The sequence below is a fragment of the Megalobrama amblycephala genome, linkage group LG3 (assembly GCF_018812025.1).
Source record: "Megalobrama amblycephala isolate DHTTF-2021 linkage group LG3, ASM1881202v1, whole genome shotgun sequence".
Classification (NCBI taxonomy): domain Eukaryota; kingdom Metazoa; phylum Chordata; class Actinopteri; order Cypriniformes; family Xenocyprididae; genus Megalobrama; species Megalobrama amblycephala.
This window is the reverse complement of record NC_063046.1, coordinates 59,001,745-59,028,311: the sequence shown is the minus strand read 5'-3', so window position 1 is coordinate 59,028,311 and position 26,567 is coordinate 59,001,745. Positions and strand designations below refer to the sequence as shown.

Here is a 26,567-nt window from a genome sequence, read left to right as displayed (position 1 = left end):
AAATGCGTGTTCATTTAAATACAATGTGTGGACTTTTTACACCATTTGTCCTATTTCCATTTAACAAAACTATTTTTTTGTATATTAACGACTACACCCACCCCACCCCTAAACCTACCCTTAATGATTTATATTGCATATACTCTTTATGAACACATGTGTTCCCTGGGATCAAACCCACGATCACATGATCACATATTGTTGCATATTGCAATTCTCTGCCAATTGAAATGTCCTGTTGTCGATAGGGGCTCAACTTTAGCAAACGCTCCTACGGGTCGTAGGCGTATAGGCGTATTTGTTGGAGAACATGTTGAAAAAAAAGAATTGTTGGTTTAACTTAAAAAAGTAAGTTACCTTGCCTTAAATTAAACATTTGAGTTGATACAATGAAGGCAACTGGTTTAATCAACGGAAACTCAAAATATTATGTTATCTGAACCACATTAATTATTATAACTTGGGTGTCAAATAACTTTTTACAGTGTATTGAACTAAAAAAACAACCTTTGCCTCATCATTTCAGAAGTTCACCACACATTTACCAATTGATTTGTCCAGATTGTGACAGTTTTTTTCAGATGAATTGGCTGTACATAGTAATAGTAATTTATCATTTTTAAAGCTAAAATGCTAGAGCAATTCAATCTTGCATAATACATTTTGCATTTATGTACTTTAATAGAATAAAGTCTGGTAAAATCAATCAGTTTTGCTGGGCTTTGTATTACATTGAAAATATTAATAACCCATGACATTTCTCTCAAACATGCTTTGTGCCAATCGTGTATTTTCAAAATCCTTTGGGAATGAATGAAACTCTCAGAGCAGAATAAATACCCACTAATGGTGTTTATTTGCTCAGCCCTGATTTCAGAAAATGCATGGATGCCACTAGTAAACATGTTCCACATCATTGGCTTGTTTTATTTCCATTTATGCCAGCTGATACGACTGTTGTTGTTTCTCTAAACCGTGCAACACAGAATGTCCCAGGACTGGTGCTGAGAAGAGCTTTGAAAGAAGCTTTGTCTACGCTCAGTTGAGACATGAAGATACAAGATTTTAAACTTTATAAATGCATCAAAATTCCAAGTTTTTTTTTTTTTCTCGTCATTTCAAAAAGCTTTTGCAAAATGTAATTTTTGCTATTCCACAAAAGAGAAAAAATATACATGCATATAACAATGTTTGTTCAATTAACAATGTATATTTGATTTTACATGTTGCCTTTCTAACACACATGACTGACAGAGAGATCTTCTTTGAGTGGCTGGTAAAAGTGAAGGTCCTCCACAGACTGCAAAAAAAGAGAGAAAGATTAGTACACCGAACAGCTTTCTGAAATCACCATGATCACTGTTACTGGTCTGTTTTGATTGGAGTGATAATACTGCACCTTTTCACTCTCGTCCATTTCAAACATTTCTTTCAAAGTCAAGACAGAGAAACTGAGGGTCACACAGAGCTGAAGAGCTGAACAGATCATCATAGTGACATCCAGTCCTTCACGGATCATCTAGAGATGGGAAAGATCAATGTGTCTTGGAATAAAAGCAATCTGACAGAACATTTCCTACAACAGGGTCTCAAATCCAAATGACTTGTCACTCAAGCAACTTGGAAATCTGGGAGTATTTAATTTGTATGAAGTGATAGTGTATCTCTCTTTATATAGACTGATGTTAAATGTATAAAAAAGAGAAAAAAAACAAACAAACAAAAAAAGTAAAAAATAAGTTCAAATCAGTTTTACAGAGAGAATGTACGATTATGTTTGTTTCAAGAAAAGTGAAATGATCGCTTAACATTTTAATTTCATAACATTTCTGCATTTTTACACAGAAATATGCATGTTTATTTTTTTTCCCTATACTGTTAAAAATAGGCCTATCGATAAATAATCACAATTAATTACGGAAGAGGATTAGGGCCAAGCAATAATAAAAAAATAAAACCATCTCGAGATTAAAGTTGTTAAATTTCAAGAAAAAACGTCGAGAAAAAAGTCGAAATAAAATGTTGAGAATAAACTCGTTAAATTACGAGAAAAAACTCATAAAATTTAAAGAAAAAAGTCGAGATAAAATGTTGAGAATAAAGTCATTAAATTACGAGAAAAAAGTCATTAAATTACGAGAAAAAAATCGTTAAATTATGAGAAAAATTTTGTTAAATTTTGAGAAAAAAGTCGAGATAAAATGTTGAGAATAAACTCATTAAATTACGAGAAAAAACTCATTAAATTTAAAGAAAAAAGTCGAGATAAAATGTTGAGAATAAAGTCATTAAATTACGAGAAAAAAGTCATTAAATTACGAGAAAAAAATCGTTAAATTATGAGAAAAAGTTTGTTAAATTTTGAGAAAAAAGTCGAGATAAAATGTTGAGAATAAACTCATTAAATTACGAGAAAAAAACTCATTAAATTTAAAGAAAAAAGTCGAGATAAAATGTTGAGAATAAAGTCATTAAATTACGAGAAAAAAGTCATTAAATTACGAGAAAAAAATCGTTAAATTATGAGAAAAATTTTGTTAAATTTTGAGAAAAAAGTCGAGATAAAATGTTGAGAATAAAGTCATTAAATTATGAGAATAAAGTCATTAAATTACGAGAAAAAAGACGTTAAATTATGAGAACAAATTCGTAATTTAACTAATTTGTTCTCGTAATTTAACGACTTTTCTCTCATAATTTAATAACTTTATTCTCAACATTTTATCTCGACTTTTTTCTCGAAATGTAACGATTTTTTTCTCGAAATTTAACAGTTTTAATCTCGAGATGGTTTTATTTTTTTATTATTGCTTGGCCCTAATCCTCTTCCGTAATTAATTAAGAAATTAAAATGTATCAGTAATAATATAAAATTTGGAAAATGTATTAAAATGATTGCATTTTTATTTATTATAATGATAAATATTAATCAAGATTACTTTTAATTAATCAATCTTTCATGTTAACTTTGGTAGCCCTAAAAATACATTTTGTAAAATCTTTAATATAGCCAAACCAGCATATAGAAAATGAAAATTGATTTTTGGGCCACATTTATGTATACACAAAGACAGTGCACTCCAAGAAAGTGCAACGTGCAATATGGCGGAATAAGTCCCGCCTTCTAGATAAAAAGCCAATCGCTGATTGGTAAAGTCATTGCATCACTGCAGCTGCCGTTAGAAGCTCCGGTTGCTTTAGAAACAGTCAGTGATCTGAGACTCGCACTTAGGACTGCTCATGCGCATTGGCTGTTTTTTTTTTTATCATTTGAGTGTTATTTATCTTTTTTTTATCATTTGGTTTGTTATCATTTGAGTGTTTAGAAACAAAATATATGGGACAGATGTCAGATTTCATTGGTGATTTCAAATATGAAATTTAATCATAAGCTTGGTGAACAGCTTAGGAGAATTTTATGTTTCCCCCAATCAAAGAGACAGGAGCTGCACTTGCATGACTGAAATCACTGGCCGAGAGGCGTTTCAAAGATGGCTGCTGAGTGAAATGACTCGCCTTAAAAGGACTTTGGTATAAACTGTAAAACTTCAGAGACTGTGTGTGACTTGAAATTATAACTGAAAAAAGGAAAAAATCAATTATAAAAAACCTTTTAAATAAAATAAAGAACAATTACCGTATTATAGATTGGATAATTATAGTCCTGAGTATTATGAAAGCTCATCAAGTCCCATGAATACAGTGCTAGGCCTATCATAGCCAGAAGAGCACTGACTTTGTTCAGCACCACAGCGACGAGACACTGTAATACACAAATCACAATGAGATGACATCTTAAAAAAACCTCTCCAAATGTAAAATACTATATGTGACTGTTAAAGACCTACCAGATAATAACTGGGATACTGAGCTGCAGCAATAGACACGATTCCAACCACAAGGAACTATAAAGGAAAAGCAAAGGAATGCTTCAAATTTGACCAACGAACGTTCAGACGAGATGAATTAGAGTATTGAAAATCAGCCAACTTCACATCATTCTGAAAATAATCAAAATGTGAACTTCATGTCAACAACCAGATTATTAATTCAGATTAACTTTGTGAATTAACTCACTCATTTTACAAATTACAAACAAAAAAAGAATAAGCAGAATGAGGTGTAATTCTTACCACACCGCCAAACCAGAATGGAACATCAGACATCATAATGTAATCGTGTATCCCAAAGCTTAAAAATACACTCCCGGTCACGATGTTGAGGATTCCTACTAATATTTGCACAATCTATGGAATGAGAGAACATGTCATTTATATACCATTTTGTATTGTGATGAATCTCAAAATCTGCATTGCGTTGCCCAATAATCACATTATATGCCCTTCATTGCAATGTCTCAAAGTCAAGGGCCCTATAATACACCTGGCGCAATGCGACGCAAGGCGCAGCGCAAGTGTGTTTGCTAGTTTGCGTCCGGCGCCGTTCGCGTTTTCCCGTTCAGCGCCACGTCCTTAAATGCATTTGCGCCAGTTAGTGCGCCCATGGGCGTGCTGGTCTAAAAAAGAGGTGTGTTCAGGCGCATTGCTATTTTAAGGAGCTGAAAATAGACTGCGCCATAGACCAACTCAAACCTGGTCTAAAGTCTAAAGTCAATGGCGCAATATTTTTTTGTTAGAGCGCGTTGGTAGAAACTGCGCCTCTGGGCGCGTCCACAGTGCGCGGTGACTTTGCTTATTACACACAAGGATGCGCATCACACAAACATGCCAAATATTAAAAACAAAAGGATTACAGTGTAAAAGAATATTATTGTGTACATAAATATAAAAATGTAATGATGAATAGTCATTGCGTGTATTAGAATTAGGCTACCTATTTTCAATTCAGCCTATTACTACTTATAATGATGAACGAAATTGGCTAATTAATTGAACAATCGTGCCAATACACACACATATATATTAACTGACTCATCGCGCGGAGCTATTTGAAAGTCTGCATCCAACGCAGACGACTGAAAGATTGACTGGGCACTTAACAAATTCCGCCATGTAAATATCAATCCGCCATGGCGCGAGCGCATCTCGCTCTTAAAGGGAATGGGAGATGACACTCTGATTGGTTTATTGAACGTTACGCCCATTACTCATTAAGAGAATAGGGACAACCCATTTCAAAAATGCACCCCAGCGCACGGACCGTTTTTCCGTCGTTAGAATAGCAAAAGTGGATTTGGACACGCCCTGAGTGCACCTGCACCGTGCGCTTTACACGTTGCGTTTAGATTGTTAAAATAGGGCCCCTAGTGTTCTTGCATCACATCCAATGTTTAAAAATGGTCTTTAAATTACCATTTTTCCACGAATGAAAACACCAATTGTACAAAGGTAAATAGGTCAGCAAAAAACACATCTTTTTAATATATATAATAATATTAAGTCCATAAAGTGCATGAAAATTGTGTTCAGTGTTAACTCTATGAATCTACGTTTGTCATTTTTGAAAACATTTACTTTACTCACATTTATTTGAATTAAATATTTTATGCAAACTCTGTCAACTTCAAATGGGGCAAAAATCTAGTCTGAAGTTGTGTAATGTGTTTCAGCCTTTAGCTGTAATGTCTCATGTGTGTTTCAGTGTATATCTCACCCCAAGCGCTGTATAGACTCCCATCATCTTCATTTTCACCGGCTCTGATCTGACACACAGAGTGCCCAGGATCTGACACAGTATCGGCCATTTGCTGTTGGGATTTGAGCTGAAGGTGATCACTGTCACCCCCTCACCCTGAGACATCGTCAGAGACATCTTGAGGATCTGAGTAAAGAGAAAAGAGAGACTTTAATGGACAGATAAATGTATCATTACAGGCAAGCATAGGTTTGATTTTAACATTGGTGGGGACATATAAACAGTCGACAGACTAAACCAGTGAATTACAGTTTACTGTACTTCATGATGGAATATCTGAACAAGCATACATTCATAACTGAAAAAAATATATATTCAAGGAATTAAATTTTATAATGTATTAGGGTCATTTAGAGTCAACTCAATCAGAGGTCCCTGGTTAAATGTCACAGATGTATATTTACTGAGTAATCCACTGTTTTGTAAAGGGGTCAAAATGACAATTTTTACCTGAGATTTGGAGTCATATTACACACAGCAAAATCCCCAGAGTTAAATCAACTCTGCTCAGAGTACATATGGTCCCTCTCTAAATAGTGTTAAAATAACACTGAAGCAGAGTTAAATTTAATGAGATAATTAAGCAATTAAGTAATGATTGCGCATTAGTGATGAACACCTGCTGTTAACAAGCAGAATCACTGAAGAAATAAGAAAAAACACATGAACTACAACTGACTTCAGTCACACAGCCTTATTAATTGCTTAATTATCTCATTAAATTTAACTCTGCTTCAGTTTTACTTTAACACTATTTAGAGAGGGACCATATGTACTCTGAGCAGAGCTGATTTAACTCTGGGGATTTTGCTGTGCAGGGGGGTAAAAATGACTTTAGAAAGGTAACAGTGTCAAGGTTGGTTGGATAGATGCGCACGACAAAGGAGATGTGTGATGTTGAAATTAACGGTAACAAAGATTAATAAATGCTGTAGAAGTGCAGTTCATTATTAGTTCATGTTAACTAATGAACCTTATTGTAAAGTGTTACCATTATTTGTTTTTCAGATGTTCCTCTTTAAAGAAAAAAATGTACCAGCGATGCAAAGAGACCCACATTTGTTTTTCTTTTTAACTCGGAAAATAATTTACTTATGGAGCCACATTGAGATCCACATATCTCTGGAAATGAACCATGTTAGGTCTTAAAAATTAAGATACTAAAAGAAACGTTTGTGAAGAACCAGAATATAAAAGGATATTAAGATATCTTTAATTCTTCTTGAGTTACAGGCATGAAAACTTAGTGCTTAAGTGTTTTTTTCCCCCATTTTTGAATGCAACAACGATTGCTAAAGTCAACAGATTGTACTAATAAACATATATCTCTGAAAAATACAATAATAATGATGATCTTTCTAAAGTCATTTTGGCTCCAAATGGTAATTTTCTATAAAATAGTGGATTACTCAGTAAATATACATCTGTGACATTTAATATTTTAGCTGTTACACGGTCAGTCTGTTCCTGAATTTCTGGTTTTGGTCTCTTAGGTTTTTTTTGGATTATTTGCCGTTCCTTGGTGCCATTCATTACTGCCTTATCCTGCCTTAAACAGAGATTTAACTAACTTTACTTTGTCCATAGTTTCAACAAACAGTTTGCTTCATAAATTCAGTTTAATGGCTATAAGTTAAAGAGGGTAAACTTTATCAAACATGTGTGTGTGTTTATATGTGTGTGTGTATATATATATCACTCTTAAAACAGATGTGTTAAAAACAACACAACTTGTGTTATATCTTAACACACCTGTGTGTCTAGTTAAGGACAACACATTTTGTTTTACTTTTAACTCAACCATGTGTTATTCCTGCTCATTTTCTACACACTAATGTGTTATATTTATACAATTTGTGTCAATTATGTACACAAAATATGTCATATATATATATATATATATATATATATATATATATATATATATATATATATATATATATATATATATATATATATATACGCACAAGACACTTTAAATATTCAAATAAAATGTTTCAGTAACAATAAAGGTCTCATTTTTTTATGCATTAATTAACATAAACTAACACAACATTAACAATGAGCAATATATTTTTACAGCATTTATTAACCTTTCTTAATAAAAATATCATGGTGGTTCACAATGCATTTACTAATGTTGATATATTGTTACTTTTAGGAAGAACAAAGTGTGAAAATTCCACCTGCAATTTGATTGCACCATGACACAAGTATTACTCTTTATCTACATTTACAATAGTGCGTAGGTTTTACAGATCATCTGAGAAAGACAGTGTTAAACTCACCTTGTACGTGATCAAGTCAGGTACAGTCAGGCGAAGTTTCACACTCTTTGTGTAACGTTACTCTAATACTAATACTAAACTTGTTTTTCTCTTTCTCGTCAGTGACGCCCCTTTTTATTTCCCAAAAAGTGAAAGAGGAATGTTGTCTGTCCAAGGTCACCAGCAAGCCGCACACTCGTGAGAAGGAAGTTAAGAGAATGAAAGTAAGAAATCGTTTCCTATACCCTCATTCACTGTTCCCTACATTAGTCCACTTGAAGGAATGAATGAACGCGAGTGTTCTTGCTGTTTAATAATCATCGAAAACGTAGCAAACTGGCAGCTGTCATGGAAACTAACATGTATAAACCATAATTAAACAATTTAAAATGGAATGTATACCTGAATGATATGCTATTTTGCGTTTATGATGCGTCATGCAGCGGTTAATGTAAAATAGTCTGATTTTAAACACTTTGAAGACAGATTGACTGAGGATCAGTCAAAAATCCGGTTCGGAAGATGGATTGATGATGTAGTCTAATCATTCCCATATAGACCAATTTTGTGTTTGCAAACAGCGATGACGTTTTTTTTTTTGTGGGCGGAGCCTGTCTGGTGGCAGAAAATGACAGTTCTGCAGTATCAAACTGAGAAAAAAGTTAATTTCCAGTTTATATCTCACAATTCTGACTTTTTTTTCTCACAAATTCGAGTTTATATCTCATTTCTTAGAAAGAAAAACATAAACATATCCTGTAAATCTGACTTTTTTCCCCTCACAATTGTGATATAAACTCACAATTGCGAATTATAAGAGATATAGACTCACAAATGCAAGAAAAAAGTAAGAATTGTGAGATAAAACGTTATAGGCTATGTTAAGTTAATCCACATAAAATGTTTTAGGTTTAAATATTCCATGCTGTAACTGCTATGAACTTCATATTCGAATATTATGTAGACTTACTGTTTACATCAAATTCATGCTTTAAAGGTGCAGTATGTAAGAATTCTGTCCTCTAGAGGTCGCTAGAGGCCTATTCAAAACAAAGGCGTAGCTTGATGACGCCAAGTTTGAGTGCGGGTTCATGTGCAACATAAACGTCTGCGTTGAGCTTCAAAGGGCGTCTTCAATGATGGTATGCTATAAAATTGAAGACTATATTTTTTGCATTTCGATTCTGACATCGAGAGGCACAACTAAATATTTGTCTCTTATTCTGTGGATTTTGCTCATTCTGCCACCACTATGTGCACGCAGCTGCAAGTGACGTCACTGTGACGTCTGCTCCAAATTGCTTTATACTGATTGGCTTCATCCCTCCGCCTCCTCTCCACCAATAAGCCGTTGTGTGGTGGCCGTTCTGGTGCAATATGGCTGCCGTTGCATCATCCAGGTGGAGATTCCCCCTTCCATATGTAAAGAGCTTTGAGTACCCGGAAAAAAGTGCTATATAACTGTAACAAATTATTATTATAAACAATTATAAAATTATTAATTACTTGCTTATTATATAAATTTAGTAAATTTTGGGAAAAAAAAAGTTACATAGTGTACCTTATCTTCTTATGCATATTATATCATATATTATAATGTATAGTATTTAATTATGAAGATGATTTTCAGAATCATTACTCCAGTCTTCAGTGTCACATGATCCTTCAGAAATCATTCTAATATGATGATTTGGTACTCAGTCATCATTAATATTATCATTAATTGGTGCTCAGTCATTTATAGCCTAATGGTTCTTATTACTATTAATGTTGGAACCAGATTTTGCTGTTTTTTTTTTTTTTATATTTTTGTGGAAACTGTTAATTTTATTAGGATTTTTTGCTGAATAGAAAGCTCAAAAGAACAGCATTTATTTAAAACAGAAATCTTTTGTAACATTATTCAGAGATTTGTCATAGAAATAGTATGTTAACATGAACAATGAAAACATTATGCTATAGTTTGTATGCTAATAGTGTGAGGTAAATGGTTTCCTAACCTGAAAACGGTGTAAAAATCATGAAAATGGAACGTTAGTTTATGTTGAACTAAAAAAAAACCTTTTAGTTTATAGAAACAAACAGGATATGTGGAAAAAGGTTAACAGGAACTAAGGCTCAGGGAAACAGGCACATACAAACTAAATGTCCATGAAAACGAAACTGAACATTACAAAAGTGCCATATTTTGTGAAATGTAACAAAAGTTTAAGGTAAAGGGAAAAAAAAAAAATAAACAGCAAGAATAAACAATTAACATGATGATAGTGGTGCTGATGACAGAGAAGATTTGCTATTACACAAGTGAGAATAAACTGTACTTGTACAAAACAATACTAGTTCCATTAACATAGTATATTTCATTTTTTACGTGGTCTCTCTAACATACATGACTGACAGTGACATCTTCTTTAAGTGGCTTGTATATGTGAGGGTCCTCCACAGACTGCAAAACCAAAAAGAAACATTAGTACACTGATCAGCTTTCTGAAATCACCATGATCACTGTATAGTTGGTCTGTTTTAATTGTAGTGATAATACTGCACCTTTGCACTTACATTTGTGTCAAACAATTTCACAGTCAAGACAGCGAAACTGAGGGTCAAACCAATCTGAAGAGCTGAACAGATCATCATAATGACATCCATTGCTTCACGGATCATCTAGAGATGGAAAAGATCAATGTGTCATGGAATAAAAGCAATTTGACAGCAAATTATATAGTGTTGTCATGGTACCAAAATTCCAGTAGTCTGTACCAAAACCAGTACAAATTATGGTTCTCGGTAGCAATTTTAGTACCACAGGAAAATATGTTGCAACTATTTTACTATTTTATTTAACTAGCTTATTTAAAAAAAAAAAAATTAAATATGATAGGTAATCAAGCTAAGTATTAGTGTAAAAAATATTAGTTTTTTATTTCATGTTCATTTCAAACCTGAGCCTTCTATATTGGATCCGACAGGAAAGGTGCAACACACTTACAGTACAGTCCAAAAGTTTGGAACCACTAAGATTTTTAATGTTTTTAAAAGAAGTTTCGTCTGCTCACCAAGGCTACATTTATTTAATTAAAAATACAGTAAAAAACAGTAATATTGTGAAATATTATTACAATTTAAAATAACTGTGTACTATTTAAATATATTTGACAAAGTAATTTATTCCTGTGATGCAAAGCTGAATTTTCAGGATCATTACTCCAGTCTTCAGTGTCACATGATCCTTCAGAAATCATTCTAATATGCTGATTTGCTGCTCAATAAACATTTATGATTATTTTCAATGTTGAAAACAGTTGTGTACTTTTTTTTCAGGATTCCTTGATGAATAGAAAGTTCAAAAGAACAGCATTTATCTGAAATACAAAGCTTCTGTAGCATTATACACTACCGTTCAAAAGTTTGGGGTCAGTAAGAATTTTTATTTTAATTTTTTTGAAAAGAAATGAAAGAAATTAATACTTTTATTCAGCAATGATGCATTAAATCAATCAAAAGTGGCAGTAAAGACATTTATAATGTTACACAAGATTAGATTTCAGATAAACACTGTTCTTTTGAACTTTCTATTCATCAAATAATCCTGAAAAAAATATTGTACACAAATATTTTGTACAATTGTACACATTAAATGTTTCTTGAGCAGCAAATCAGCATATTAGAATGATTTCTGAAGGATCATGTGACACTGAAGACTGGAGTAATGATGCTGAAAATTCAGCTTTGCCATCACAGGAATAAATTACTTTGTGAAATATATTCAAACAGAAAACAGTTATTTTAAATTGTAATAATATTTCACAATATTACTGTTTTTACTGTATTTTTAATTAAATAAATGTAGCCTTGGTGAGCAGACGTAACTTCTTTTAAAAACATTAAAAATCTTAGTGGTTCCAAACTTTTGGACTGTACTGTATGTGAGTAAAAAAGTCACTCTTCTTTGTTAGAGATTATTTGATATGTACCAAAATCACCAGTGACCAGTGATTTCTAATATGATTCATGTACAATCAGATTTTCTTTGTCTCAAAATCTTTTATTGTCAGTAAATCAAACCAGTGACTAAATGGTCAACTTCATATTGTTTTTCTTAGTAGGATGAAAATAATCTGTTATTTAAAGAGTGATGAAATGAAATAGAAAGCGATCAAAGAACGCTCCCTTTACAATCGCTGGAGCTGTCAATCAAACAATGTGAGTTTAACTACAAGTGTCAGATTTTTGCGGTTTATTACGCATTAACGTTCAAATACACACACAGTTATGTCAAAATGCCCGTCCTGGCGTATATTCTGGCTACGTGAATGTGAACAGTATGTGTAACATACACAGAACAACAGTGTTGTGAGACGGGTATGAATAGGGTGAGCCTCAAACTCCGATTATTGTAATATTATTCTAAGTGCACGGGGTTCATAACAGCGAACAAATGGATATAATGCAAATGAATGGTAACAATCGTGACATTTAACAGTTGGTGTTTTTGTCACATTGTTTTAACCACTTGAGGAACCACTAATGTTACCATCCTCTCAGCCTCGACGGCAAACATATTGTTCCCCACTAATGCAGCATCTACTCAACAAACTAATTACTTTATAACGATATGAATAAGTGTACTGTAGTGTACACTGTATAACATACCGTTTTGTTGTCCGTTTTAAATCTGTTTTTGAAGTGTCCCGCTCTGTGCAGCATGCAGCTTAACATCACATGTCAAAACAAACTCTACGAGGCATCAGTGATAGTTTTTATTTTGCCTCTAGAGGCCGCTGTCATACTGTATAATGACAGCGTGCTCTTCTCAGCTGCTCCAGCAACGGACGCAAGCCAGAAAATGAAATCAACTGCAGTTGTGCGAGCACTTGTTTGCACATGCTTGTTTGCGGTCTGTGTTCTTCCGAATTTATTTTGTAGTAAGTAATGAAAATGCTTTGGGAAAATATATCAGAGTAAAACATTTTATTTAGGAAATTTAGTGGAGTAAAAGTAAAAGTTGACAGAAATATAAAAACTTAAGTAAAGTACAGATTCTCCCAAAAAATACTTAAGTACTGTAACAAAGTATTATTACTTTGTTGCATTACACCACTGGACAGTTCCAGATGTAATACTTAGCTAATAGCTATTTTGTTCACACTTTAGTTTAGGATCCAATTCTCACTATTAACTATGACTTTTGCCTCAATAAACTCCTAATTACTGCTTAAGCTGTTAAAGGTGCCCTAGAATCTCCATTTCAGAAGATGTAATGTAAGTCTCTGGTGTCCCCAGAATGTGTCTGTGAAGTTTCAGCTCAAAATACCCCACAGATCTTTTATTATACCATGTTTTAACTGCCTATTTTGGAGTGGGATTAAAAATGCTCTGATTTGTGTGTGTACACCTTTAAATGCTCGTGCTCCCGGCCCCAAGCAGTGTTACCACTATTTTCATATGCGAAGATGTTAGCCAATTACAGAAGACACACCCCTTAAAACTGAGCTTTCATATATATATACACTACCGTTCAAAAGTTTGGGATCGGTAAGATTTTTTATTTTTATTTTTTTTTAGAAGAATTTAAAGAAATTATTATTTTTTTTTTCAGCAAGGATGCATTAAATCGATCAAAAGTGACAGTAAAGACATTTAAAATGTAACAAAAGATTATATTTCAAATAAATGCTGTTCTTTTGAACTTTCTATTCATCAAATAATCCTGAAAAAAAATATTGTACACACATATTTTGTACACAATAAATGTTTCTTGAGCAGCAAATCATCATATTAGAATGATTTCTGAAGGATCATGTGACACTGAAGACTGGAGAAATGATGCTGAAAATTCAGCTTTGATCACAGGAATAAATTATATTTTAAAATATATTCAAATAGAAAACAGTTATTTTAAATTGTAATAATATTTCACAATATTACTGATTTTAATGTATTTTTAATTAAATAAATGCAGCCTTGGTGAGCAGACGAAACTTCTTTTAAAGACATTAAAAATCTTACCGATCCCAAACTTTTGAACGGTAGCGTATATATAAAGCAGCTCTAACAAGCCAATGTCCAGCATGAAGAAAAAAAAAAGATTTGTGGGCCAAATTTATGAATAATCTATTAAAACTTGAGGGTCTATGTGTGACTTGAAATTATTTTTGAAAAATAAATTGAAATTATTTGAAAAGTGCCTCATTGGTCGTTAATTTGAGATCCTTGTCCTGAACCTTTTAAAGAAAAAAGAAAAAAGAAAAAAGAAAAATTGGTCCCACTTTATATTAAGTGGCTTTAACTACTATGTACTTACATTTAAATTAATCATTTGATACAATGCACTTATTGTGTACATCCATGTTTTTACATTGTACTTATATTTTAAAAACACCTGCATGTAATTACATCTGTAATTAATTTCTGTAATTACATTTATAATTACACTGTTGACCCATCCCTTACACCTTAACCCACCCTTAAACCTACCCATACCACCAAACCTGTCCCTAACCTTACCCGTATCACACCTCAATAGCAGCAACAGTGTTTTGCAATTCAATATGAACACAATAAGTACATTGTACTTATTTTTTGATGTAAGTACATAGTAGTTAAGGCCACTTAATATAAAGTGGGACCGAATAATTACCTCCTTGCTGTCCAGAACTACACTCAAGTCACATGAATGCAGTGCAAGTCCTATCACAGCCAGAAAAGTGCTGAATATGTTCAACACCACAGCGCCGAGCAGCTGGAACACAGAAAACACAAGATTACATCTTAAACTCACCAAACCAGAAATGTCCGAATGTATGTGACTGTTAACGACTTACATGAAAAGTACTGGGAAACTGAGCTGCAGGAACAGACACGATTCCAACCACAATGAACTATAAGGACAAGCAAAGGAATGCTTCAAATTTGTCAATTTAAACAGACAAAGTTTAATTAAGGTGTGCTGAAAACCAACCAACTTCCCGTCATTCTAAAAAAATCATCAAAAATATGAACGTTGTGTCATCAATACTATGATCATTAGTTCAGATTAACTTTTTTTTCCCAACAATTTAGAAACACAAGAATATTTAGAATGAGGTATATTTCTTACCACACCACCGAACCAAAATGGAGCATCAACTATCACTTTGTTGGATGTAAATCTTACAAATACACTCTCTGCCACGATATAGAGGATTCCTACTAAAATCTGCTCAATCTATGGAACAAGAGAACATGTCATTTATACAGCACTTTGATTTGTGAATGATTCATCGCAAAATGTACATTATATTTTATTGCATTTCATTGAACAATAGTTCAACCACATTATATGCAATATCTCAAATCTCTGCAAGTTTGCCCTCCAGCTCAATTCACTCACGAGAAGAAGAAACAGAAGTCGTCCGCCTTATTAGAAGTCAGTGTACCATATACCAGAATGATTTTGAAACTGATATTTACAAAAACTTGCTTTAAAGCCATAAGAAAGCTTTGTGAAAAGAAGATGCTGGATTTTTAGTTAATCATTAATTAAATTCCGTTCAGTATTTCTAAATTCAAACCTGAAAAGTAAAAATGCAAACACTATGCGTTCTGAAATCGGCTCAAAATATCTAATGTTCAAAAATCCAGGCACAGGTAGTGTAATGTGTTTCAGCCTTTAGTTGTAATGTCTGTTTCAACATCTATCTCACCCCAAGCGCAGTATGGACGCCCGTCATCTTGGCTTTCATATGCTGTGATACTGCACACAATGGACTGTTACACAGAGTGCCCAGGATCTGACACAGTATCGGCCATTTGCTGTTGGAATTTGAGCTGAAGGTGATCACTGTCACCCCCTCGCCCTGAGACATTTTCAGAGACATCCTACAGTTCTGAGTAGAGAGAAAAGAGAGAGTTTAAACTATCCACAGGTGATAATGGCCAGTTAAAGGGATAAATCATCACTGGTTTCAGAAAAGAAACAAACGAGGCTCCAAAAGAGCACAAGGCACACCTTAAATATAGGCACACCTTTAAATAAAATGGTTCTTATTCATAATATTTATGATGGAAATACATTTAGTTCCTCCTGACGCAACAAGTTATAACAGTTAAAGGTGCCCTAGAATTAAATATTGAATTTATATTGGCATAGTTAAATAACAAGAGTTCAGTACATGGAAAAGACATACATTGAGTTTCAAACCCCATTGCTTCCTCCTTCTTATATAAATCTCATTTGTTTAAAAGACTTCCGGAAAACACGCAGATCTCAACATAACACCGACTGTTACGTAACAGTCGGGGTCATTAATATGTATGACCCCAATATTTGCATATATGCCAGCCCATGTTCAAGGCATTAGACAAGGAAAGGCTGTATTAATGTCTGGATCTGTGCACAGACAAGGTAAGCTAGCAAGAACAACAGCGAAAAATGGCAGATGTGGCAATAATAACTGACATGATCCATGATAGCATGATATTTTTAGTGATATTTGTAAATTGTCTTTCTAAATGTTTCGTTAGCATGTTGCTAATGTACTGTTAAATGTGGTTAAAGTTACCATCGTTTCTTATTGTATTCACAGAGACAAGAGCCGTCGCTATTTTCATTTTTAAACATGTGCAGTCTGTATAATGCATAAACACATCTTCATTCTTTATAAATCTCTCCAACAGTGTAGCATTAGCCGTTAGCCACGGAGCATAGCCTCAAACTCATACAGAATCAAACGTAAACATCAAAATAAATACTTTACTCACATAATACAGCATGCATGACGAACATCTTGTAAAGATCCATTTGAGGGTTATATTAGCTGTGTGAACTTTGTAAATGCACTGTAATATAGTCTAGTCGAGAGCTCGTGTGGCAGGAAGCACGCAATTTAAAGGGGCGGCGCGCTGAAAAAATCAGTGTATAGTTAATGATGCCCCAAAATAGGCAGTTAAAAAAATTAAATTTGTGAAAAAGCATTCTTGGGCACCTTTAATGTTTGTGAATGGCTTTCTGTGTCAACTGCATGAAAGGTTCTTTCACAAGAACAGTGTGAAAAATCTACCTGCTCTTTGTTTGCTAAAATAAAGTTGTTGAGATTATACATTTACATTGTACATTTACATAGCAATCATATGAGAGAGAGAGTTAAACTCACCTTGTATATGACTGAGTCACAGTCCAGTAAAGTTTCACACCCTTTGTCTCTGTCAAATAAATAACTTCTTTCTCGACAATGACGCCCTCAAGAGAAGAGAGAAGGCAAGTATAAACATGAAACTATGACTGCATGGCTTCGTGGACATTCTGCCAATAAAGAAAATATTGATGCTTTTACATATAAATTAAGTAGCCTAGTGAACTTTGAGGAGAATATAGAGGAAACAGATGACTTTTAGTGAAATAAATAAAATAAATACATAATAATGAGCAAGAGAGAACAAGAAAACAACAACAACAACAAAAAAAAAAACACATCAATTTTCAACTGGTTTTGCAGGTGTTACATTGAACATCGAGTTGCGTCAGCACCAAGATTATTTCCTGTACAAAAATACACAGTGTCTTTAAAATCAACCATTAAAATACTAATATATTAATTCATGGTACATGACCAACAGTATAAACAGTACCAAAAATACACTGAACAAAATTATAAACACAACACTTTTATTTTTGCCCCCATTTTTCATGAGCTGAACTCAAAAATCTAAGACTTTTTCTATGTACACAAAAGGCCTATTTCTCTCAATTATTGTTCACAAATCTGTCTAAATCTGTGTTAGTGAGCACTTCTCCTTTGCCGAGACAAAGAGCTTAGAACCCAAGAGGCGACACTTTGATACTTTTGGGGTAACAGCCATTAGATGGTGCCATTATGGGCTGAAAATACTAAATGGACCATAGAATCCTTCACATCTTACACACCCAAAATCGGCAAATTTCACTGCCAAATCAGAAGGGCAAAAGAACAGTTTTTTTAAATTAAAGGGATAGTTCAGCCAAAAATGAAAATTTGATGTTTATCTGCTTACCCCCAGGGCATCCAAGATGCAGGTCACTTTGTTTCTTCAGTAGAACACAAATGATGATTTTTAACTGCAACCGTTGCCGTCTGTCAGTCAAATAATGGGAGTGAATGGGAACTCGAACAAGAAGAGTCGAAAAAAAACATGCACAGACAAATCCAAATTAAACCCTGCGGCTCGTGACGACACATTGATGTCCTGAGACATGAAACGATCGGTTTGTGTGAGAAACCGAACAGTATTTATATCATTTTTACCTCTAATACACCACTATTTCCAACCGCGTTCAGCATTCATTTAGTAAGGTCTGATCGCGCTCTGACTACGGCAGTGATGTCTCGCGCATATACTTCAATGAGTGCTAGACATCACTTCCGCTGTCAGAGCGTGATCAGACCTCACTAAGCGAGTGCTGAACGCAGTTGGACATAGTGGTGTTTTAGAGGTAAAAAATGATATAAATACTGTTCGGTTTCTCACACAAACCGATCGTTTCGTGTCTTAGGACATCAATATGTCGTCACGAGCCGCAGGGTTTAATTTGGATTCGTCTGTGCATGTTTTTTCGACTCTTATTGTTTGAGTTCCCATTCACTCGCATTATAAGACTGACAGACGGCAACGGTTGGAGTTAAAAATCATCATTTGTGTTCTACTGAAGAAACAAAGTGACCTACATCTTGGATGCCCTGGGGGTAAGCAGATAAACATCAAATTTTCATTTTTAGGTGAACTATCCCTTTGACTACATCCTATTGGCTCTTCTATGTATATAGAAGATATAAAATATAAAATATAAAATTCTATGGCATTAAATGTTGTATTGTCTTATATATGTTTTATTTTACCAGTTGTGGAATCCAACCATTCATCCATCTGAGGTAACGTAGTTAGCCTACTTTGTTAAGTATTTCCATTTTATGCAACTTTACACATTTATTAATAGTAAATTAATAATTAATAAATTTAAGATCATCATGTTTGCAGCGAACAATATATTTTAGACCTAGTGGAGTATTGTAATAGTAATAATATCTAGGTCTGAATTGAAATAGGCTATATTGTATGTTTTAATAGATCACGCTACAAACATAATGATCTTATAATACATGATGCATTGCTGTGTCTGTAATTCCCACTTTTGGACACTTTTGCTTTAACGGACATTAGACAACACTGCAAAATCAAGCTGTTATATTCATATATTTATTGTCCAACATTCCCAATTTTTCTGATGCATGACCTTAATTTAATTTCAAATGTTGGTAATAATTCAGTGTTTATAAGCCTTTTAACCCAAACTGACTGGGTTTCTAGAGAGCAAAGTTTTTGTGGAAAAAAGTTAAAAAGACTTAAACACAAAGTGTGTAAAATAAACTGTTAAAAGGATTTGATGATCACTAGTGATAGTGTTTTATTCTGTGTTGTCATCATTCAGGTTGGATTTCAGCTTTAATGTAAGTTTTTTTTAACAAAGCAGCTGATATTGCCATAGAAATTAGTGGACTGCATACTCGCTTTCACCCCAAAATGGCGGAAACGCAGGGCCGCTGCTGGGCGCCGGTACTGCAATGAATTGTTCTATTAACTGTTGCTTCTTGTTAGTGTATATTCTTTGGCCGAGATAATCCATCCACCTCACAGGTGTGGCATATCAAGATGCTGATTAGACAGCATGATTATTGCACAGGTGTGCCTTAGGCTGGCCACAATGTGCAGAAGGGTCAACTGACATGGCCAATGAAATGTGCTTGGTGAGACTACGTCTTTTAAAAAATTGTAACTACTCCAAACCTTTGACCGGTAGTGTGAATAAAAAGAGAAAAAAGGTATCAGTGGCATCATTTGACATGTTTTATTTCGGAAAACTGATCAAGTTTCTGATAAACATCCCCTCAACATCTTTAACCTTGTTCTTTCACTTGAGATCAGTGTCTCCCTGGACCTGCGGTCATTTTTTGATCCTGCAGCTCTGAAGCGTGTGTCAAGATCAGCTCTCTTCACGCCAAACGACTCTCAAAAATTAGTAAGTATTGAAGAAGAGCCTCTAACTACATGTTGATGGCTCTGTTATCCTGATCTTATCTCTCTATGTAGCTGTCACTCTCACTTCCTTTCTTGTATACGTTCTGTGCTTTTGATGAGTCTCATTAACTTGACACACCATAAACCAGCATTTCCAGAGCCACATGAATCAAGACAGATGGTTGATTAAGCCATATTGTGTTCGTGACTAAATCGTAAAGTCACATAGGGAAGATAATAAATCACTTAGGATGTGGAAAATTCTGTTAAATTGCATCCAGTTTCCCTTTTATGTAACATAGAATACCATGTAATTACAAAAATCAGAGATTGCTACAGACAGCAATTAATGTTTCACAAAACTCATTCGCATCAGCATTGGTGCTGCCTGGCAGTGTTATTTATTAAGTGTTATTTAGTTCCTCTTTGTTCAACGGTTATGATGAAGTATGTCTTTCTTGTGACATTCAGAGTTGGCTTGAAGAATCACATTGTCATTTTAGTGGAACAAATACACAAAACAGATTTGGCCTTACATAATAAGCCTGGAGAGCTGACTTGATAGCGTTTTTACCCCCCTCTGTGAAAGCAGGAAGTATTAGCTGGCCTGGGGTATCTCTATTTATTGCATGTTACAGTGGAGGATAAAAGGATTTGACAGATTATGTGAAAAGTTATAAACTTTATGTATGGTTTTTGACACCCATCTTTGGGCATTTTGACTTCAGCAGGATCTAACTGTCCTGTTATGTGTGAACGATCATAAAAACATGCTGGGCATCTAAAAGTCTGTAGAAACAGCAAACCTTGGCAGGCAGTTCTCTGCACTGCTATAGAAATCCTTTTGAATGCAACAGACAGAGAATGACAGATATTTTTGGCGCATTACAAGTAACTTGAGTTACATAATCAGATTACTTTGTCAAGTAACTAGTAAAATAATGCATTACTTTTTCCATTTACAACAAAACATCTAAGTTACTTTTTTCAAATAAGGCAAGTTACTTTTTCACATTTATTCACTGACAGCTTTCCTGTCCCCATGTTGAAAGAAATAAAGTGCAGATGTGTTGTATGCGCTGTGTGAACATGATAATTATTGTAGTTCTAGACTAAATGTGAACATGCATTGACTCATCTCACTTTCATGAAAACATTCAGTATTCCTCAAAATGAATACAAACAGTGAAATGCAATCTCCTTTTTAATCCACAATTTGGTTTGTTTTAGCTGCGCCCTCTACTGTACAGGTGCATTTCCTTCAGCCTGAGACTTATTCATTTTACTTTTGGTGTAAAAGGGACTTAACGTTTGCCAAAAATAGAACTTTTTTGTAGAACAAACAAGCGAGCCCAGCCCAGGTGAGAAAAAGTAATGCAAAAGTAATGTAACGCATTACTTTTCATAAAAAGTAACAAAGTAATGCAATTACTTACTTTTTTAGGGAGTAACACAATATTGTAATGCATAACTTTCCCCAACACTGCTCATTGCGACCCGTTTAACAGATGCATCATTTTATGGTAAGTTAGAACAGCCTGAACTGCAACCAACAATAACAGTACAATGAAATAATCAACTAACTATGAACAATTATCTAGCCCCCTGTTACATCCCACTATATACTTGGCATCTAAGGGTTGAAGGATGTAACACAAAAACAAATAGTATTTTGTTAAAAGTAAGATACTTTACTCTATCAAGGAGATGTGATGTGTGAAATTAAGAAACAGGCAGAGACCAGATCGTGACTGGGGGGATGTTGGGGGCTTGCTTCAAGTCAGCTGCCGATCGGTCTTTGCAGCGCTGCTTTAAGTCAAAGAGCTTAGAACCCAAGAGGCGGCACTCTGATACTTTTTGGGCAACAGCCACTAAATGGCGCTCCGGTAGTGTGGCTGCCATTATGGGTTGAAAATAGTAACTAAACCATAGAATCCTTCATATCTTACACACCCAAAATCGGCGAATTTCACTGCCAAATCAGAAGCGCAAAAGAACAGTTTTTTTAAGTTCAGTCACCAGTAAATTCTATGGCTTTTCTATGTATATAGAAGATATAAATTGAAATATTGAAATATTTAGGGCCCAAGCCACTAAAGGCCCCGATATACTTCAAACGAAATCGAAGATGTGGCGTCATTTCGAATAAAATCAGGCCAAAACGAAGTTCGTTTTGTGTTCTTTTTGGAAGGTCGGAATGGCTTCCAGCTGCAAAACACCTTTGTTCTACCATTGGTCCGTGACAATAACTGCTGCAGTAAATGTGGTGTATTCAAATGACTTTGACATAGTCCTTTTATGTTCACCCGTTTTAAATGCCCATTGCCTGCCATGCACAGTTGCCCTGAAGCCAATCGGGTTGGCGGTGCCACCGGGTTTGGGCACGTCATCGCTGCTTGCAGCTATATTTTATTATTTGCCCGGGCTTGGGCCGTCATCGCTGCTTGCAGCTATATTGTATTATTTGCCCGGGCTTGGGCCCGTCATCGCTGCTTGCAGCTATATTTTATTATTTGCCTGGGCTTGGGCCCATCATCGCTGCTTGCAGCTATATTTTATTATTTGCTCATGGCATATCGTATGTTATATCGTAACAACTGTTATATCGTAACAACTGTTTTTGTCTTCTAAACAAATCTAAACTAATTGCAAAAGTTTTCCCTAATTTAAGTTTATTGAACAAACCTTTTTCTCTGTTTGCTGCTCAAAAGATATTTTAAAAAATGTCTTTTGGCAGTATATCCAGATATTATCACAGTTCTTCAGGAAGTAATTAATCCCTGACCTCAGTGGATGATGGTAGCCTTTCAGTTGGAGTGTTGGTCCCACTACTAATGCTAGATGATGCAAATCTGCCAATGTCATCTTTCCCCAGCAACTGCACATAAAGTGCCATCTGCTCTGAAGAGTATCAGATTGGAAGAACGTCTCTTTGATACCTCTGCTTGGTCATGAAATAAGAACTTACTATCTTCTCTGCAGTGACTCACTCTTCCTCCTCGGCACAATATGTTCTTGCGTTAACCTTCCTGTCAGGCTATCACTCTAAACAACCATTTGCTCTGGCGATCCACAGACTTACAAGTGCTCTTAGAAATACATCGAGGAGGCACATATAAATCGAATAAGGCTGAAAACACATAGCCAGTCCATCATAATTAACTCAGTACAAGAAGTTATTTAAAAATAGCCATCTTTGCTCTTTCATACACATAGTGATGGTTTATATAATGAGTGAGCCAGCAGCAAATGAAAAAGCACAGTATTTTAACAGATGAATCATCTGCTGCAATTAGGATAAAGAATTAGAATGTAAGAGGTGGAAATGAAAATGTTATGCCTCACAGGGTCTGTTCATTTTCCCTGTACAAGGGACAAAACCCTAACATAGGCTAAAAATCTTTGGTGGTCTTTTAATAATGAGACCTGAGAGTCTTGAAAAGAGCTGTACTGTCTATTATTACCAAGACATAAATTAAGGAAAGAAAGAGAGAATTACAGACAATAGAGATGGAATTATTCATTAGGATTCATGAAGAGGTGGAGCAGTTATTACATCAGAGAATTTTCCAGCTCTTTATTCTTTTCTGGTTTTAGGATTTAATTTACCTTTCTCTGACAAAGATTAGGTTTGAAATGTACTGTATGCAAATGACTACAGATATTAAACTGTACCATTATATAAACATTTATTCAATTGATGTATTTTTTTATGTTCAACATGTACATATATGATGATTCATGATTCTGTAATAATAGGAAGGGAAAGATGTGGGCATTTACTGCTTAAACATTTTCAATTTTTCTATTATAGGGGAACTAAATGAGAACTTGCTAACACTTTAGTATAGGAAACATGTATTCACCATTAACTACGACTTTTCCCTCAATAAACTCCTAATTTACTGCTTATTTCTAGTTAGTAAGGAAGTTGTGAAGTTTGGGTATTGGGTAGGATTAAGGGATGTTGTCACGGCTGGTGGTGTAGTATTCAATGCACGACGAAGGAGATATCTTCAAATAACATTGAATGGAATACTAGGAACAAGGAACAGGAAAATCACCAGGAAATTATACAACAATACACCATGTAACAAAGACTGGACTGAAACTAAAGACAACAAACAAGTGGCGGGAAACTAAGAACAAAGGAGAACATGTGACAAACAACATGGTGCAAAAAAGACATACATGTGACAGATGTAGAATATGGTCATGCAGAATAAGGCATTAATATGTGCTTAATGATTACTAATAAACAGCCAATATTCTAGTAATATGCATGCTAATAAGCAACTAGTTAAAAGGCCCTAAAATAAAATGTTACAGAGAACTTTTTATAATTATGTTGTATTGCAAATAATATTAATAATAAACATTTAAAAAAGGGCCATTTTGTCAGCTAAAATAACCTTGTGTAACGATCACCGTCTGTTCCTGTCACTCCCCGGACTACATCTCCCATCATCCTCTCTGCCACTCACCTGCACACACTTCACACTAATCACTAATCACCACACCCAGCTGCAGCTCATTATCAGGACTATATAAGACTCTCACACACACCACCCATTTGCGAAGTCTTGATTCACCCTGTGACAATTCCGAGCGTTATTTCCCTGTCTGCCTGTCTGTTATCGTTCCTGCCTGTTTCTTGTTTTTGACCCGTTGCTGCCTGTCCTGATCTTTGCCTGTCCCTTGACTACGACTCTGCCTGTTCCTCACTGTTCCTGTTTGTTCCTGTTTTGACCCTGCCTGTACGACCACTCTCACTTCTAATAAATGCTGCACTTGGATCTCCCGCCTGAGTCTCCATTCGTAACAGAAGACTTCGCCAACTACGATCCAGCAGCTTCTACAAGCGTTTCCAGCCTCAGAATGGACCCAGCTATATGTCTCATCCACCTTCGTCAAGGTAATAGTTCCCTGGAGGACCACATTCAGAAGTTTCTGGATATTGCCCATTATGCAGACTGGCCTGACTGTGCTCTTATAGACTTCTTCTGTGATGGCGTCAACCAACCTCTCCAGGATAAACTAAGACGAGAGGGACCGCGTTCATCACTCAGCAGCTTTTTGGACTTTGCTTTGTTGTCGGTTGGTTCTCTGCTTACTGTGGGGGTCGTTGAGGAATGTGACACCATGGTAGATCACGTAATGGCCGCCGCGCCAGGTAACACGCACAAAATGGCGGCTACCATCACAACAGCAACAGTTCATGTCCCCACTGATCGCCCAGAGCAACGTCACGCCTTCGCTGATCGCCCAGAGCAACGTCACGTCTTCGCTGATCACCCAGAGCAACGCTACGTCTCCGCTGATCGCCCAGAGCAACGTCACGCCTTCGCTGATCGCCCAGAGCAACGTCACGCCTTCGCTGATCGCCCAGAGCAACGTCACGCCTTCGCTGATCGCCCAGAGCAACGTCACGCCTTCGCTGATCACCCAGAGCAACGTCACGTCGCCGCTGATCGCTCAGAGCAAAGTCACGTCGCTGCTGATCACCCAGAGTCACGTCACGTCTCTAGATCAGTCCGGGAGCGGAGAGGGTTGCGTTCCAGTATGGCTGATCCCCCACTGACTACGGTCCGAGCAGCTGGCATCCCCAAGTCCTCGCCGGCCGCTTCGCTCTCAAACCAGTCGGCCGCTACGCTCTCAAGCCCGCCGGCCGCTACGCTCTCAAGCCCGGCGACCGCTTCGCTCTCAAGCCCGGCGACCGCTTCGCTCTCAAGCCCGGCGGCCGCTTTGCTCTCAAGCCCGGTGGCCGCTTCGCACTCAAGCCCGCCGGCCGCCTCGCTCTCAAGCCCGCCGGCCGCCTCGCTCTCAAACCAGCCGGCCGCTTCGCACTCAAGTTTGTCAGACGCTTTGCACGCAAGTGCGTCTGTTTCAACGCTCTCAAGTGCGTCTGTTTCAACGCTCTCAAGTGCGTCTGTTTCAACGCTCTCAAGTGCGCCTGTTTCAACGCTCTCAAGTGCGTCTGTTTCAACGCTCTCAAGTGCGTCTGTTTCAACGCTCTCAAGTGCGTCTGTTTCAACGCTCTCAAGTGCGTCTGTTTCAACGCTCTCAAGTGCGCCTGTTTCAACGCTCTCAAGTCCGTCAGTTTCAACGCTCTCAAGTCCGTCAGTTTCAACGCTCTCAAGTCCGTCAGTTTCAACGCTCTCAAGTCCGTCAGTTTCAACGCTCTCAAGTCCGTCAGTTTCAACACTCTCAAGTTCACCGGTTGCTATGGACTCAAGCGCTCTGGATGCGATGGACAAAATGGCTGCTTTGCCAGTGCCCACGGGCAAGATGGCCGCCCCTGCGGTGCTGAAGGTTGTAGGGGGCGTTCCAGCCACTGAGTCCGCTCCAGAGACCGCTCCAGCTGGTGAACCATCGCCTCACTCTCAGAGGAGGAGGAGGAGGAGGAAGAAGAAGACGTCCTCCTCTCCTCAAGACGCAGACGCCCTTCAAGAGGCCGCTGTGGGCCTGGAGACCACTCCAGAGGTCTCTCCTGCTCCGCCCAAGCGTCATGCTCTACCAGCACCGCCTAAGCGTCTTGTCCTGCTGGCGCCTACTGAGCTCCTCGCTCTGCCGGTGCCACCTGTGCTTCTTGCCCTGCCGGCGCCACCTGTGCTT

At 36.2% G+C, this 26,567-nt stretch overlaps 2 protein-coding genes across 2 annotated transcripts; both read right to left on the bottom strand.

The window, feature by feature from the left end:
- Positions 1–902: 902 nt before the first annotated feature.
- Positions 903–8,161, bottom strand: LOC125265792 (membrane-spanning 4-domains subfamily A member 12-like). The gene is made up of 7 exons (XM_048186271.1): positions 7,944–8,161; positions 5,614–5,781; positions 4,134–4,247; positions 3,849–3,905; positions 3,638–3,763; positions 1,400–1,519; positions 903–1,300 (listed from the first exon to the last, which is right to left on the bottom strand). Exons 2-7 carry the CDS (start codon positions 5,770–5,772, stop codon positions 1,235–1,237), a joined length of 642 nt encoding a protein of 213 aa, XP_048042228.1. The 5' UTR covers positions 5,773–5,781; positions 7,944–8,161; the 3' UTR covers positions 903–1,234.
- Positions 8,162–9,772: 1,611 nt separating this feature from the next.
- On the bottom strand, positions 9,773–17,193 carry LOC125265791. The gene is made up of 7 exons (XM_048186270.1): positions 17,057–17,193; positions 15,608–15,790; positions 15,022–15,129; positions 14,747–14,803; positions 14,563–14,664; positions 10,482–10,586; positions 9,773–10,368 (listed from the first exon to the last, which is right to left on the bottom strand). The coding sequence occupies exons 2-7, from the start codon at positions 15,779–15,781 to the stop codon at positions 10,303–10,305; spliced, it is 612 nt and encodes a 203-aa protein (XP_048042227.1). The 5' UTR covers positions 15,782–15,790; positions 17,057–17,193; the 3' UTR covers positions 9,773–10,302.
- Between the last annotated feature and the right edge of the window lie 9,374 nt (positions 17,194–26,567).

Coding starts and splice junctions, on each gene's coding strand:
- LOC125265792 (XM_048186271.1), bottom strand. CDS start 5,772: ATGTCTCTGACGATGTCTCAGGGTGAGGGGGTGACAGTGATCACCTTC. Junction 3,906..4,133: donor CATTCTGGTTTGGCGGTGTG/GTAAGAATTACA, acceptor TTTCCTTTATAG/TTCCTTGTGGTTGGAATCGT. Junction 1,301..1,399: donor AAATGGACGAGAGTGAAAAG/GTGCAGTATTAT, acceptor CTTTTTTTGCAG/TCTGTGGAGGACCTTCACTT.
- LOC125265791 (XM_048186270.1), bottom strand. CDS start 15,781: ATGTCTCTGAAAATGTCTCAGGGCGAGGGGGTGACAGTGATCACCTTC. Junction 14,665..14,746: donor AGTTTCCCAGTACTTTTCAT/GTAAGTCGTTAA, acceptor TCTGTGTTCCAG/CTGCTCGGCGCTGTGGTGTT. Junction 10,587..14,562: donor TAGTTCTGGACAGCAAGGAG/GTAATTATTCGG, acceptor TTCCATCTCTAG/ATGATCCGTGAAGCAATGGA.